The sequence below is a fragment of the Dipodomys spectabilis genome, unplaced genomic scaffold, assembly GCF_019054845.1.
Source record: "Dipodomys spectabilis isolate Male_0828 unplaced genomic scaffold, ASM1905484v1 ptg000145l, whole genome shotgun sequence".
NCBI lineage: Eukaryota > Metazoa > Chordata > Mammalia > Rodentia > Heteromyidae > Dipodomys > Dipodomys spectabilis.
In genome coordinates, this window is record NW_024870822.1 from 6,485,536 (window position 1) to 6,498,755 (window position 13,220).

At 40.4% G+C, this 13,220-nt stretch overlaps 1 protein-coding gene across 2 annotated transcripts in view; it reads left to right on the forward strand.

Annotated features, from left to right (window-relative positions):
- LOC122117774 overlaps nucleotides 1-13,220 on the forward strand; it is a 148,088-nt gene that overhangs the window by 19,977 nt on the left and 114,891 nt on the right. Inside the window, exons 1-2 of one of the 2 annotated variants that reach the window (XM_042691599.1) lie at nucleotides 10,220-10,283; nucleotides 11,149-11,153. The exons of the other annotated variant lie outside the window; for it this stretch is intronic. Of the exons in view, the coding sequence (XP_042547533.1) occupies nucleotides 10,273-10,283; nucleotides 11,149-11,153 (16 nt within the window). The 5' untranslated portion in view covers nucleotides 10,220-10,272. Of the gene's footprint in view, nucleotides 1-10,219; nucleotides 10,284-11,148; nucleotides 11,154-13,220 lie in introns of those variants that run through there. 2 annotated transcript variants of the gene reach the window in all.

A 13,220-nucleotide genomic window follows, 5' to 3' on the forward strand; every position in this document is an offset into this window, starting at 1 on the left:
CTTAGTCCCACAGTTTTACCTAGCAGATCTCTGGGCAGAAGTTTTTTTTCTTGAGGGTCTGAAGGGACTTGTTTCTTTTGTAAATAAAGAACTAAGCTTGTAATGGTGCTTTCTGGTGGCGGGAGAGGTGTGAGAAGGGACTCCATGGCCTGGAAGTTCATCCTTTCCACGGGCAGATCTGTGAGAAACAGCAACACCCCTCATGGTGTGAGCAATCTGTTCTTTGCTTACACACACTTACACACACTTGATTTATAATCACAGTCCGGACGGCATCTGAGTCTAATTACCTGGGTATATGAAAGTTCAGAAGATCTCAAGTAAGTTAGCAGTTCAGGGATGCGCTTTACCAGAAGCAGATGGAAAAAATAAAACACTTTAGTTTATGACTATTTTTCTATTTGGGGGAAGGAGAGAGAACAAAAAGAGTTGCCAAATTGATCCTTGTCAAGCACTAATTAAATATTATTCATGATTAATTTTGATGTTGATGTATTCAGTGTTTTAACAGTGTCATAAATATCTGAAAGAATGGAATAACTCACTTTGTGTAGCTATAATAAATCATGCATACCACAGTTCCCACGTGGCCTCCTCAGCCAGCCCCTTAGAGTTATTATTTTTTTAAATAATACACTTGTTAGTGACTTTCTTGAACTAATACAAGGAAATGTTTTTTTAAAGTTTGATTGCAGTTGCCATTCCATCTGATTAAAAACAAATATCTTTATAACTACAACAATTAAGAATATCTGTTGTTTAGAGATAGATACTAAAATGATGAAATGAAATAAAATTCCAGAATTTGCTTAAAAAGAGCAGGTTGGTTGGAAGATCAGTAAATGGGCAAAGATATAAGTAAAACAAGAGAGTAGTTATAAGTACATGAACTTGAAACGGTGATAGCTCTATAATACTTCATTATATCATAATTTGCACATTTTCTGTAATTTTCCATAATTAAAATTTAAACATCATTTCTCTGAGATGGAGCTCAAGTTTCCTCCTGCTCCTCTTCCTTTTTCTTCTTCTCTCCCTCCCCCCTCTCGTTTTTGTGCCAGTCCTGGGCCTGAACTTTGTCTAGGTGCTGTCCCTGTACTTTTTTTTCTCAAAGTTAGCATTCTACCACTTAAGCCATAGCTCCACTTCTGACTTTATTTGTTTTGTGTGTGTGTGTGTGTGTGTGTGTGTGCTTAATTGGAGATAAGAAACTCATAGATTTTCCTGCCTGGGCTGGCCTTGAACTGTGATCCTCATTCTCAGCTTCCTAAGCAACTAGGATTACAGGTGTGAGAAGCCAACGCTCAGCTCAGGTTTATTCTTTAAGAAAAAAATGTGGTAATTTTTTTCATTGTATCCATATGTGTGAGTTATAAATCATAAGTTGTAACTAAATCAGTTTGTGGTTAATAGAGTAATCAGAGCTTCTGCTTAGTTGAATATTAGCAGTATGCCAGTTACAACACTTGATGATTTACATATTTATTCTTTAATTCTTAAAGGTTAGGGACATAGCTAAGCAGTAGAGCACTTTGTTTAGAGTGTCTGAGACCATGGGTTTGATCCCCCAGCACTGTAGAAAAAGAAAACAACCACACACCACACTGCTATGCAGGTTAAATATTTGTGTTTTTATTTTATAGCTAAGGTATATTGAAACTTATAGAGATTAAACTACTTGATAAAAACCACATGCTCAAACTCAGAAATGAAGTCTATAAGGTTCCAAAATGATCCCATACTCTCCTACTCTTTTTAATTTATGAAGAAACTACCTTTGAGAATCATGAATTCAAGTAATTTGAGCAAGGAGATCTAGAGATGCTTTAGTCTAAAGATAACAAATAAAGGATATGCCTGCCCTAACTCCCATGGCTGTGGTTTGCTAATCGATTGAGGTAATTGACATTGGCTCAGAATCCTATTCAACATAGTACCTGAGATAGTTTAGCTGGCTCAGAGTCATCATTAGTATGGATATCAGCTTATCATTTTTCATGTCTCCTGTCCTACCTATAAGAAGATTGAAGCCCAGAGAGAGCTAGAACTTACTTGCTCAGGGTCTCTTTGTCAATAGGGGGAAAATACTCATTGCTCCTGACATAGGTCCAAAGTTTTCTTTACCATGTTAGCTAAAGCTCCTTCCGGATCCAACTTCCTCTGATTCTTCTTACATGTGTTCGCGCAATGAGACTGCCGTGAGCAGTGCTGATTCAATACTGGGTGTTATCATAAGAAGGAGAAGCAAAATGTCTCAACTCTAAGACAGTAGAGCTGTGAATAAAACCAGGAAGCGTGCTAAAGCATCTACCACTTTCTTATAATGGCAACAGAGCCCTATGTCCAGGTTCCAGTCTCAGGCTCCAGAGCCTCTGCTTTATAGGCTCCCCAGTCACTGCTCCTTTGGAATGTCCACAAAAGGCTTTGAATTAGCCAGTCTAGATGGATGATGGAAAGCAGTCGACCTCAACATGGCCTTGCTGTGGCGCCAGCACTACCCCACCAACCTCACCTTGCCCTGGCTAGCAGACCCAGAAACTACTCAGCCAGCCTGCCATGTTCCTGCTCAGATAAGGTATCCAGACTTGGGTTTCTCACATGATCTCATGCACCCCCGAAGCCCCCCCCACTTCGCATCTTACTCTGAAGATTTTTTTTTCATCTTTGGATAACTTTGACCCAACATTATTTAACCCTTCACAGCAGAATTTTCTTCTCTATAAGAAAGTACTTCCTTAAAGCCTTTATTATTTGGGAGTTTTATGGGCTGATCTTCCTTCTCCAGCAAATCCAGGAATGAGGCATTATGAGTAGGGTTAAAAAAAAAAAATCTGTGAATTACGCAGCTAATAGAAGCCCATGTAATTTGTGTGACAAGTGACAGCTTGTGTGAAAATAACTTAACCATATCCTGTTACACATTTGCATCCATTATGCTGGGTAAAGCTGTATGTCACTGGTAGACCGTTAAGATGTAGTCACCAGTGTTTTTGTAGGTGAAAGGGTAATTATTTTTGCTGTTTGTTCATAATTTATTAATCGTCAGTGGAGAACATTAAGGGAAAGGCTTATTTCAAACAAAGTCACAGATCAAATGTGTAGAAGACATAGTGATCTAGTAACTGATAAGAAAGGTTATTAGTGTGAAGATCAGCTGATCTGTATGTGATACTATTACTTCAGATAAAATAGGTATATGCAGGGGACTGAACAGAAACTAAGGAGAATACCAGTAAATCATTTGCTTTGGAGAAAATCAACTACACTTTAAGGTAAAACCATACATTATAGTCATATGCAGAGGGATTTTAAGTGGTACATAAACTGTTTAAAAAATCATTAGGAAACAATGTCATAATATATATAACCTATGGTTTATTGGATTATTAATTTATATTTTTGATAGGTGGAGGTTAAACTAGGTAGTCATGTTTTTAAAGGGGAGTTTAAGAAAAGAAACAAGTAAAGGATAGTGAAAATGGAGATAATGCTATACAAAAATAAAAAAACACGATGGTTTAAGAATGTTGGACTGAAGAATAGTTAATTCTCCCTTAGAAACTTGAGATTAGCCTTTGTTCCCTATGTCTGGACATAATATATCTAATAAAAAAATTGGAACTCTTAAAACATGCTACCTTTTCTTTCCACTTTCAGCATTATTATTATTTTTTTTTTTTTTTTGGGGTCCGGTCGTGGGGCCTGAACTCTGAGCCTGGGTGCTGTCCCTCAGCTCTTCAGCTCAAGGCTAGTGCTCTACCACTTGAGCCACAACACCACTTCCGGCTTTTTTCTTTTTGCTTATGTGGTGCTGAGAAATCAAACCTAGGGCCTCAGGCATGCAAGGCAAGCGCTCTACCACTGAGCCACCTTCCCGGCCCCAGAGCATTATATTATTTTTTAATTGAGTTTTTTATTGTGAAAATACTGTACAAAGGGGTTGCAGTTACATGAGCAAGGTAATGAGTACATTTCTTACCCAACATTGTTGCCTCCTCCTTTGTTTTCCCCCTACCATCCCTTCCCTCCCACCTCCTCAGCTACATCCCCTGCCTAAATTGTAAAGTTCATTTTTTGTCATAGTGTCTTGTACATCTCATTGTTGCAATGGTAGATCTGTATCTCTATTTAAACAATTTGTTTTTTTCCTTCCTCTCCCCAAATTATACCAACATCGAATATAGTGAAAACAGGGGGTATAGTCTATGAAAGTGAAACCAAAGCAAAACATGGAATGCAAGTCAAAGTAGGCCTAGGGAGGAATGACTGGATATTTCTCTGCTTGACATAAATGCCTTAAAGTCTTCAGTGGGTATACAAATAAGCTGCCATTTCAAAAGATATCTGCCACCAACTTTTAACTGGGCTCTGGGATACCCTCACCTGTTCGAGATCTGTTTCTACACAACCCCTGTAAAAGGAGAGGTTGAAATGATCTGCAAGGTATCTTTTAGCCTTGACTTAGGATTTTGTCAGAATTTTGGGAAATAGAGAAAGGGATACTTACTATGTTAGTAATATGATATTCTTGGAAATGTTTACACATTTCTGAGCACCCTAACACAATTTTCCGTGCTGGTTGACCTTGACTAGCAACTGGATTGCTTTGAGAACCCCCTAGGAAATTAGTAAAACTTAGCGCTGGATGTGCCTATGAGAACATTTCCAGAGACCATCAGATCATAAGACACTGACCCAATAGTTTAATCTACTAATAGATTAAAATTGAATGGACTATTGGGAGGGGATGGAATTGTGGAAGGTGGGCCCTCAAGGAACTGGGGGCTATGTCTTGTCCTGGCTCCTTCCTGCTTCTTTCTCTTGCCTATCTGCCATGTGAACTTCACTCTTTACTATGTGCTATGAGAAACTGAAGCCTCTGGAACATTGGGGTGTGTGGGAGAGAGGGGGAGGGCAGCAAAAGAAACCCTTCTTCCATTTAAGTTTTTGTTTTTGTGTTTTGCTGGTCCTGGGCCTTGAACTCAGGGCCTGGGCTCTGTCCCTGGGCCTCTCTGTGCTCAAGGATAGTGCTCTACCACTTGAGCCACAGTGCCACTTCTGGCTTTTTCTGTGTACTGAGGAATTGAACCCAGGGCTTCATGCATGCTAAACAAGCACTCTACCACTAAGCTACATTCCCAGCTCTCTACTTAAGTTTTTTATGTTAAGTATTCTGTTACAGTGATTAGAAAGCTAAATAATTCAAGTTACGAGCCATAAACCCAACTGATCTCTTAAGTTGAACAGAGTGACTTCTTTAAAAAGGTCAATACTCATTTGGAATATAAATTTGTTAAAGCAAACCAAGTGTTCTTTCTTTTCAGTCATGCTCAGGATCCTTTGAAAAAGTTAGGCCTTTAATGTAGTTTAGGGAGAAGGTCAAAGATGATTTGCTGATCCTTGTGAAAGGTGAGGAAGGGAAATGGGAAAGACAATTTGATCAGAGAGAATAGCTTGATTCAAGACCCAGAGGTGCAAAAGCACATGGTTCATTTAGGGTAGTGCAAGTATTTGCTGATGCAGCAAATGGTCATAGGATATCTACTTGTGCCAGACACTATGATGATACAGCAGTGACCAATATAGATAGCTGTATGGCCAGACCCACATGTGTGGAGTAAGGAAGAGGTGAGAGATTGGAGTGTATGGCTTGTTCATGAGGATGCTCAGAGGCCTTGCCTATGGGCTCCAGGAGGCCACTGTTCACTCCTAGGAGTCAAGCCATTATGCTAGCTCAGAGAGCAAGAGAATTGTGGGAAAGAAGCTTTGAGGCAAGCTTGGCTTGATTAAAGGAATGAGCTTGTAGATCTCTAACAGCACAGTTGACTTTGGGACTTTTTCCTTGAGGGAGTCTTTGTGAATCTGGTGACTAGAATGACACCTGTAATGTGGGGCGGAGTGGAAGATTCCCTCTGATGTAGACTGACACACTGGTGACAGTGGGACCCTCTCTTTGAGTTTTTCTCATGAGGACTCATGAATCTCAGGAGATATAATTCAGTGGAAGATATTGCTTCTTCTTGCAAAAAAAAATGTTTTCTTCACTTTGTAGCTAATTTGCACAGACCCTGTAAGGTATCCTTCTAGAAGCAAGCTGCTTGTTCTTTCTGATTATTTTAGACACAAGCAGTCTGTTCCTCTCCATCTAGCAGATCTGGATAAGGCATGTCCAACTCTATGAAAATGTAACATTGGGACAAGACTGAGTCAGTCGCCAGAGATGAGCTCAGGCTTTGTGGAAAGGTGTTTGATACATATGGAGAGAAGATAAGGAGACTTGAGAAAAGTCTTACAATGATTGTTGTTTTTTTTTAAACTGCAGTTTAAAAAAGAGCTACCTTCCTATCCCAAATACCCAAATATAAAGAAGGGATCCTCATCATTCCTCATTTTAAACTTTGCATTTGATCCTAATCATTTAAGGAGTTGAAAATAAAGGGAAACTTTCTATCTGGTAGATTTCTTGGACTGTTCAAGTTGAAAATTTAGTTCTGTTGTTTTCTGGGTGTGGGGACCATATGCAAATGATCTCATGTCTCTATACTGCTTGTCCCCCACTGTAAATGGAGTAATAATATACCTTCTTTGAAAGATTTGAGAGAGTACTAAATTTAAAGAACTTAACAAAGAGCGGGGCACTGGTGACTTATGTCTGTAATCCTGAGTACTTAGGAGGCTGAGAGATGAGGATCACAGTTCAAAGCCAGCTTGAGAAAAGTCTGTGACACGCTTATCTCCAAGTAACCAGCAAAAAAAGCTGGAAGTGGAAATGTGGCTCAAGTGGTAGAGCACCAGCCTTACATGAAAAAGCCAAACAAGAACTTGAAGCCTTGAATTAAGTCCCTAGTACCAGTACCAATAAAACAAAACAAAACAACAACCTTACCATAGCTCTAGATAAATGTTCAATAAATGTGTTTCTGAGTAAACATCACAGTCTACCCATCTTTATAAATAAATAAGTAAATAATGAGCCCAGCTGGAACCAAACAGAAGTCCCAGTTGTTCCTTCCATGATACCAGGCTGTGACAGAATCAGAGAAGTTAGCAGGTTTGGCCCAGTTCTTGTAGGGAATTATAGATTGAAATGGCACACAGATATTGATCTTTAAATTGAAATGCTGCATTTTCTACTGCTTGATGACATCAGTCTTACCCTAATAATGTCTTTGAGATTCATTTCCACATAAACATGCTAGTGAAGTGCCCTTACATTTATTAATCCAGATACTACTGGCCACCTGGTTACTGACTTAAATGCGCTGGGGCGCATCTGGTTTTCCAGTTTGGGGGTACAGTCAGGGACAGGAGTTGCTGATGGGAACAGCCAGGAGAAAATGGGCAGGGTGATCACGTCTGACAGTCTGTGAAAATCCCCAATCCAACATTCCATTTCAGTCGAGCTTTGAGTCAAGCTCCTTGCTGTGCCATCAAGACAGCAGCAGCAGCCTGGAAAGTGAGTGATTATGTCCTTGCAGAGGGAGCAGAAGCTATGGCGAGGCCACACAGCCACCTTTTGTGTCGTTAAAGATATACATGAGGCTTAGGTCCAAGGTTATGGATACTCATCTCCCTCAGAGGGCTTCTACACAAGTCCAAAGCCTTCAGCATTGTTTGATGGGTTACTGTGGTTTATGGGAGGACGCTGCTTCCTCATCATAGATTCTGGTCTTCTGACCTTCAGGTTCCTTCTAGAATGGGCCTGAAGTTTCATAGGAGGTGAGTCACTTGCCCAGTCTGGCTATGGAGTCTAGAATGCTGCTATTTTAGCAAATAGTATTGAAAACCCCCCCACAACGAATGAAACACAACAAGAAGCTGGTAAGGCTTTCCCTCTGAGGTTGCTTCTGTTTCCATTAGAAGCCACCCACTGGCCCACCTCTGGTCAGGTCTCCCTCTGTCCTGCTGCTCCTACCTACCACTTGGGCAGGGAGGTTTCGAGTCAAGTTGGATGCACTTCTGCAGAGAGAATCACTACTACATGGTCTTTCCCTGTAAACGTGCTATTAGAGTAAGAGAGAAGCTAAGATTGCTTTCATTTTCTGTTCTGGCTCCCCGCTATATCTTCTACCTCCATCCCAGGAACAAGACCAGGAAAGCATTCAGAGCTGTGCAGAGAGAGGACACAGAAGGGCAGTGGGAAGCCAAGGAGAGTGGAAAGGTGTTCCCTTCCCTTGGGAAGGTGTAGCAAGAAGACCAGTTGAGTAAAGGATGGGTCTATGAGGTGTCCAGCATGTGTGGGCCAGCTGTCAGCCCACAGGGAGCCAGACACTATGCTTATGGAGTTTCTGAACAAGTATTGTTCTTACAAACAGCTAATTCAGTTCTATTCCATTCTGACTACTGTTCAATGAAGTTGGTGTTACCAGAGGCCTTCCATCCTTCTTGGAACAATGATGTAATCCCTATTAAATGGCTATGTTGCAGGCTTAGAAAGATAAGATGAATGGACTGATATCACACAGATGAGAGGACCAGGGCCATAGCTCTGTGTTGATTCCAGAGGCTGTGGTGAGGATGCAGTTAGTTTCGGTTCTGGAGTTTATGATTCTAGGTGCAGCACTCTGGTGGGATGGTGGAGTGCAGCCTCCTCTGGTCTTCTGGTAAAGAAGCCAGGACCACAGCCAGGGTCTGACAAGAAATGGTGGCTCTACCACAGTTCACTGGACCTTAGGAGCAAACAAATGCCATGACTGCTGACTTTATGCCCTAACTTTTGTCCCTCCCAAAATAATGGGAAGAAAAGATTGAAGATTTTGAAATGTTGTTGCTATAGCTTTCATGGTTAGGGCTCAGGTTTAGGACCTGACTTGGTTTGGGTTCAGACCTTTTTAAGTTATTAGCTTCAGACCTGAGGCTGCTCAGACAAATGCTACTTGACTTTGTTTACCGCCAGAAAACAATTCTACTCACTGGGTAAGGTTCTTGGAAGGATAATGCAAAGCACTTAGTAAGTGCTATAGATGTGCTTGCTGCTGCTGCTGTGTGTGTGTGTGTGTGTGTGTGTGTGTATGAAAGAGACAGAAACAGAGACAGAGACAAAGAGACGCAGAGATACACAGAGAGATAGTGTACCGGGACTTGAACTCAGGGCCTAAGTGCTCTACCTCACCTTCTTTGCTCATGGCTGATGTTCTACCACTTGAGCCAGAGCTCCACTTCTGGGTTTTTGGTGGTTAGTTGGAGATAAGAGTCTCACAAACTTTCCTGCCTGGGTTGATTTTGAAATCTCAGCCCTCTGAATAGCTAGGATTCTGAGTAGCTGGGTATGAGCCATCAGTGTCCAGCAACCCTTGCTTTTTGAATAGCTCTGAAAGGCACTCCTCACTTCTTTAACCATTTGCCTTCAACAAGACCTGCTAGATTTTAGCTGTTTCAGTGAACTTATTCAGGAAGCTCATCGAGCCAGTGTTGTTTGGGTTTGGGGTCTTCAGGCTCTGAGAGGCTTCTTTGCTGAAAGGGTCCCCAAGGCAATGCGTGTAGTCCCATTGGACGCCTCTCTGAGGCCTGAGCTGCTTTATTAATTCTTTATTAAGATCAGCTATTTCTTATTTATGATGCTTGTGGGTTCATTAAAAATGGCACTCCCTGTTGGGGATACTAGCAAGGCTTTTAGCCAGTTTTTTTTTTATCAGGTTGTTAGAGTAGATATGAATATTTTAATAGAGAGAAAGAGCAAAGCCTTCAACAAACTTAATTTGTTCCAGAATCCAAGTGACAGGCTTAACAGGGGTGCCAAGTAATTCAGTATAATCAACTCAGATAGCCAATAAGGAACACAATTAAATGGACTAGGGAGTGTTTTCAGAAATCCCCCACTCCCCCTTCACCCCCAGCCCCAAGTAGCTCTAAATCACTGCATCCCTGGGTCCTTTTAGTCCATGTAAGATTTGGATAGCCACAGGCAGTTTCTAGTCTCAGTCAAGTTTCCAAGAAGCCAGGGGAGTGTTTTCACAGATCCCATTTTAGCATTTCTAGAATTCTTTTCCCCAGATGCAGATCTTATTAAATTATGTACAATATGATAGAGAAGGTGGGTCACGGCTGCCCATCTAAAGCACCTTTGAGGCTTTGGGTCTTGAATACAGTGGCTATAGTTTTGATGTAGTTTCAACAATATCCACTTGGGGGAGCTTGATGATTGAATTTTAAAATTCATGTTTTTTAAAATTTTATTTTAATGTGCCACATGAGATCCTGATGACCTCCCCCCCCCCCCCCCACATGCACAAGTGACAAGCTACTGAAGCAAGCAGTGGATGCGGAAACACAATGATAAATCAGTGTGAGTGCTTTTACTTTATTGGCAATTTCTCCCTCTGGATTTTGAAGTTATTCTTGATTTTTGAAAAAGCTTCTTCCCTTTCAAATGAAAATAGTTTAAAGATAAAATAAAGAATGGCAGTACTTCCTTGCTCTTTCTTGTATGAGCATTCTGCATATGTATGCAGACATCAATGCATAGTTGAATAAATGCACATCCCCGTTGATTTTAAATAGCCAAAGCACCAGAAAAAATAATAATCTTCTTTCAAATTTTATGAATATGGCCAATGTGCAGGAAGATAAAATTGTAAAAGCAAATGACTGAGCAGGGATTGCTGCTTTCTCTGTGTTCTAGTGTACCCGATGTGTAGCTCTCCATCAACCTTTCTCTTGCTGAACGAGGTGGGGTACAGAGGTCTAATGAAGGACAATTCATTGCTGCCTGGGCATAAGTCCAAGTTCCAGATGGTCTTTGGGGTCTACCCAGATCTGGACAGTTTTGAAATCATAGAAAGCTAGTTAGAGTTCCTAATTAGGACATTTGCTAGAAAGTGTTGTCACAATATGGATGCATTATTAACCCATTTTACTATGGAATAAAATGGAACCAATTAGGAACCCACGTATCCAAGTGTGCCTCTCTGTCCACTTGCTCTCACACGGGGAGCTGGAACATGTTTCTCAGAGGAAGATGGCTTGTTTATTATCTAAATCTCAGCCTTGTTCCAGTCTCTTTACCCCTGCATCCTTGTCTTTCAGTTTGCAGGAATCTTATAGATTCTCCCCTCATTTACATAGTGTTGAATGCTTATGTTAATATGGATTTGCTACTCTGAAAAAGCCTCTTTCTTGCTTTCCTTCAGGCTTTCCAGAGGAGGAGAGGAATAGTCTGGGGGTTGCTTTCAGCCTCTAATTTGGTAGATGAAGGGCATCCTTGTATCTGACTGCTGCTAGACGTATGTCAATGTTATTATGCCCTAACATCCCAATGGGCTCATTCTCACCTTCCTCCACTTCTTCCATTGCATAGGCTGATCTGTGATTCTGTTTCATTAAATAATGTGTGTGTGTGTGTGTGTGTGTGTGTGTGTGTGTGTGTGTGTGTGTGTGTGTGTGTGTGTGTGTGTGTGTGTTGGCTCTTGGGCTTGAGCTACAGTTCCACTTCTGGTTTTATGGTGGTTAACTGGAGATAAGAGTTTCTGCCCTGGCTAACTTTGAACTGTGATCCTCTGTGAGCCACTAGCACCTGGCTTAAATAGTCTTTTTGATCAATGAAATATTGGTTTATTGTTAATAATGAAAACAGATCCTGAAGAAGGGCTAGGAAGGGAGGAAATGGAAAGGAACTAAAAACTGGTGAGAGGGAAAGAGAAGAGATTTAGAAGAATTGCTTCAGTGATTAAGATTTGGAATCCTGAGTGAAAAGCATGCCTGTTACTAATTATAATTACAACTAAAATATGCCAGGCTCACACTTTTAATCCAAGCTACTCAGGAGGCTGAGATCTGAGAATCAAGGTTCAAAGCCAGTGGAGTAGACAAATTTTAGAGACTCTTATCTCCAAAATAATTAGCAAAAAGCCAGAAGTGGAGGTGTGGATCAAGTGGTAGAGCCCCAGCTATGAGCAATAAAGCTGAGTGAGAGTGTTAGATGTTGAGTTCAAGCTCCAATACTGATATAAATGAATGAATGAATAAATAAGTAAACAAATGAAAGTACTTAGTTACGAAGCTAATCTCATTTGATCCTCAAAATACCTCAAGATACTAGCTGTGACTGGTGCCATGATGAGATAAGGAATATAGAAAGTGGAAGTCTTACAAAGTTAAATAACCCACATTAAGTCATATATCTAGTTAAGTGTTGAAGCAAAACCAGAAGCTGTTGATTAGATACCCGCAGAACCTGCTCTCTTGTATGCATGTATGTTGTTTATGGCTGTTATTATGATTGAGGTATTTTAAAAAAGTAAGTCCTAGTGCTCATGTAGTTTCCCTCTAACATGCTTTGTGATGCATTTCTAGAAAATACAGATATATTTTTTAACATTACAGTACCATTATGAAACCTAACAAAACTAGCAGCAATTTCTTGGAATTTTATATTATCTAAATAATATTCCAACTTTCATTGATTATCTCAACAAAGTATTTTCTTATTTAGACTCATACACTTTGGGGTGTATTCTGGTTTGAATATGAAATATCCCTCCAAAAGGTTCGTGTGTGGAACAATTGATCCCCAGCTGGTGGCGCTATTGAGAGGCAATTGGATCATGAGGGCTCTGACTTTATCATTGAGAAAATCCATGGATGAGTTCATGGTAGAACAAGCTGTTAGGAGGTGGCGCCTCATTGGAGGAGGTAGGCCCCTGGGGGATTGACTATTTTGGTTTCCTAGACCCTTCCTTCTCCTTCTTGCTTGGCTTCTTGGCCACCAGGAGGTAAAATGCTCCTCATCATGATGTTCTGTCTCACTGTGATCTAGGACAATGGGGCCAGAACAATGGAACCAGTTGTTCATTGGACAGAAATCATGAGCTAAAATAAATACATCCTCCTTTAAGTGATTTCTATCAGGTATATTGCCACAGAAATAAAAAAAACTCACTACCACAGGATGCAGGTAATGATGTATTGCATACATCATTGTATAATGTTGTGGAGAAGCCACCAGTTTAGTTGTCTGTTTGATTCTCCATTGTATCAGTTAGACAACCTTTTCACATAATTTGTGACTCTGCATGTTATTTCTCTTGGACATGTTGTTCTGGGCTATATACAATGCAATGTTTCTTGACATCTCTTTGAATGTTATCAGCAAAGTTGTAAGTTCCTGATAACTTATTCTCTGAAGTTTTTGGATTTGCTTTTAAGTATCAGTCTGTGTTTCCTTTAGGAGTAGATATTGCTTATTTAGCTACTTTTTCTCTACTATTTTATATTTTACTTGC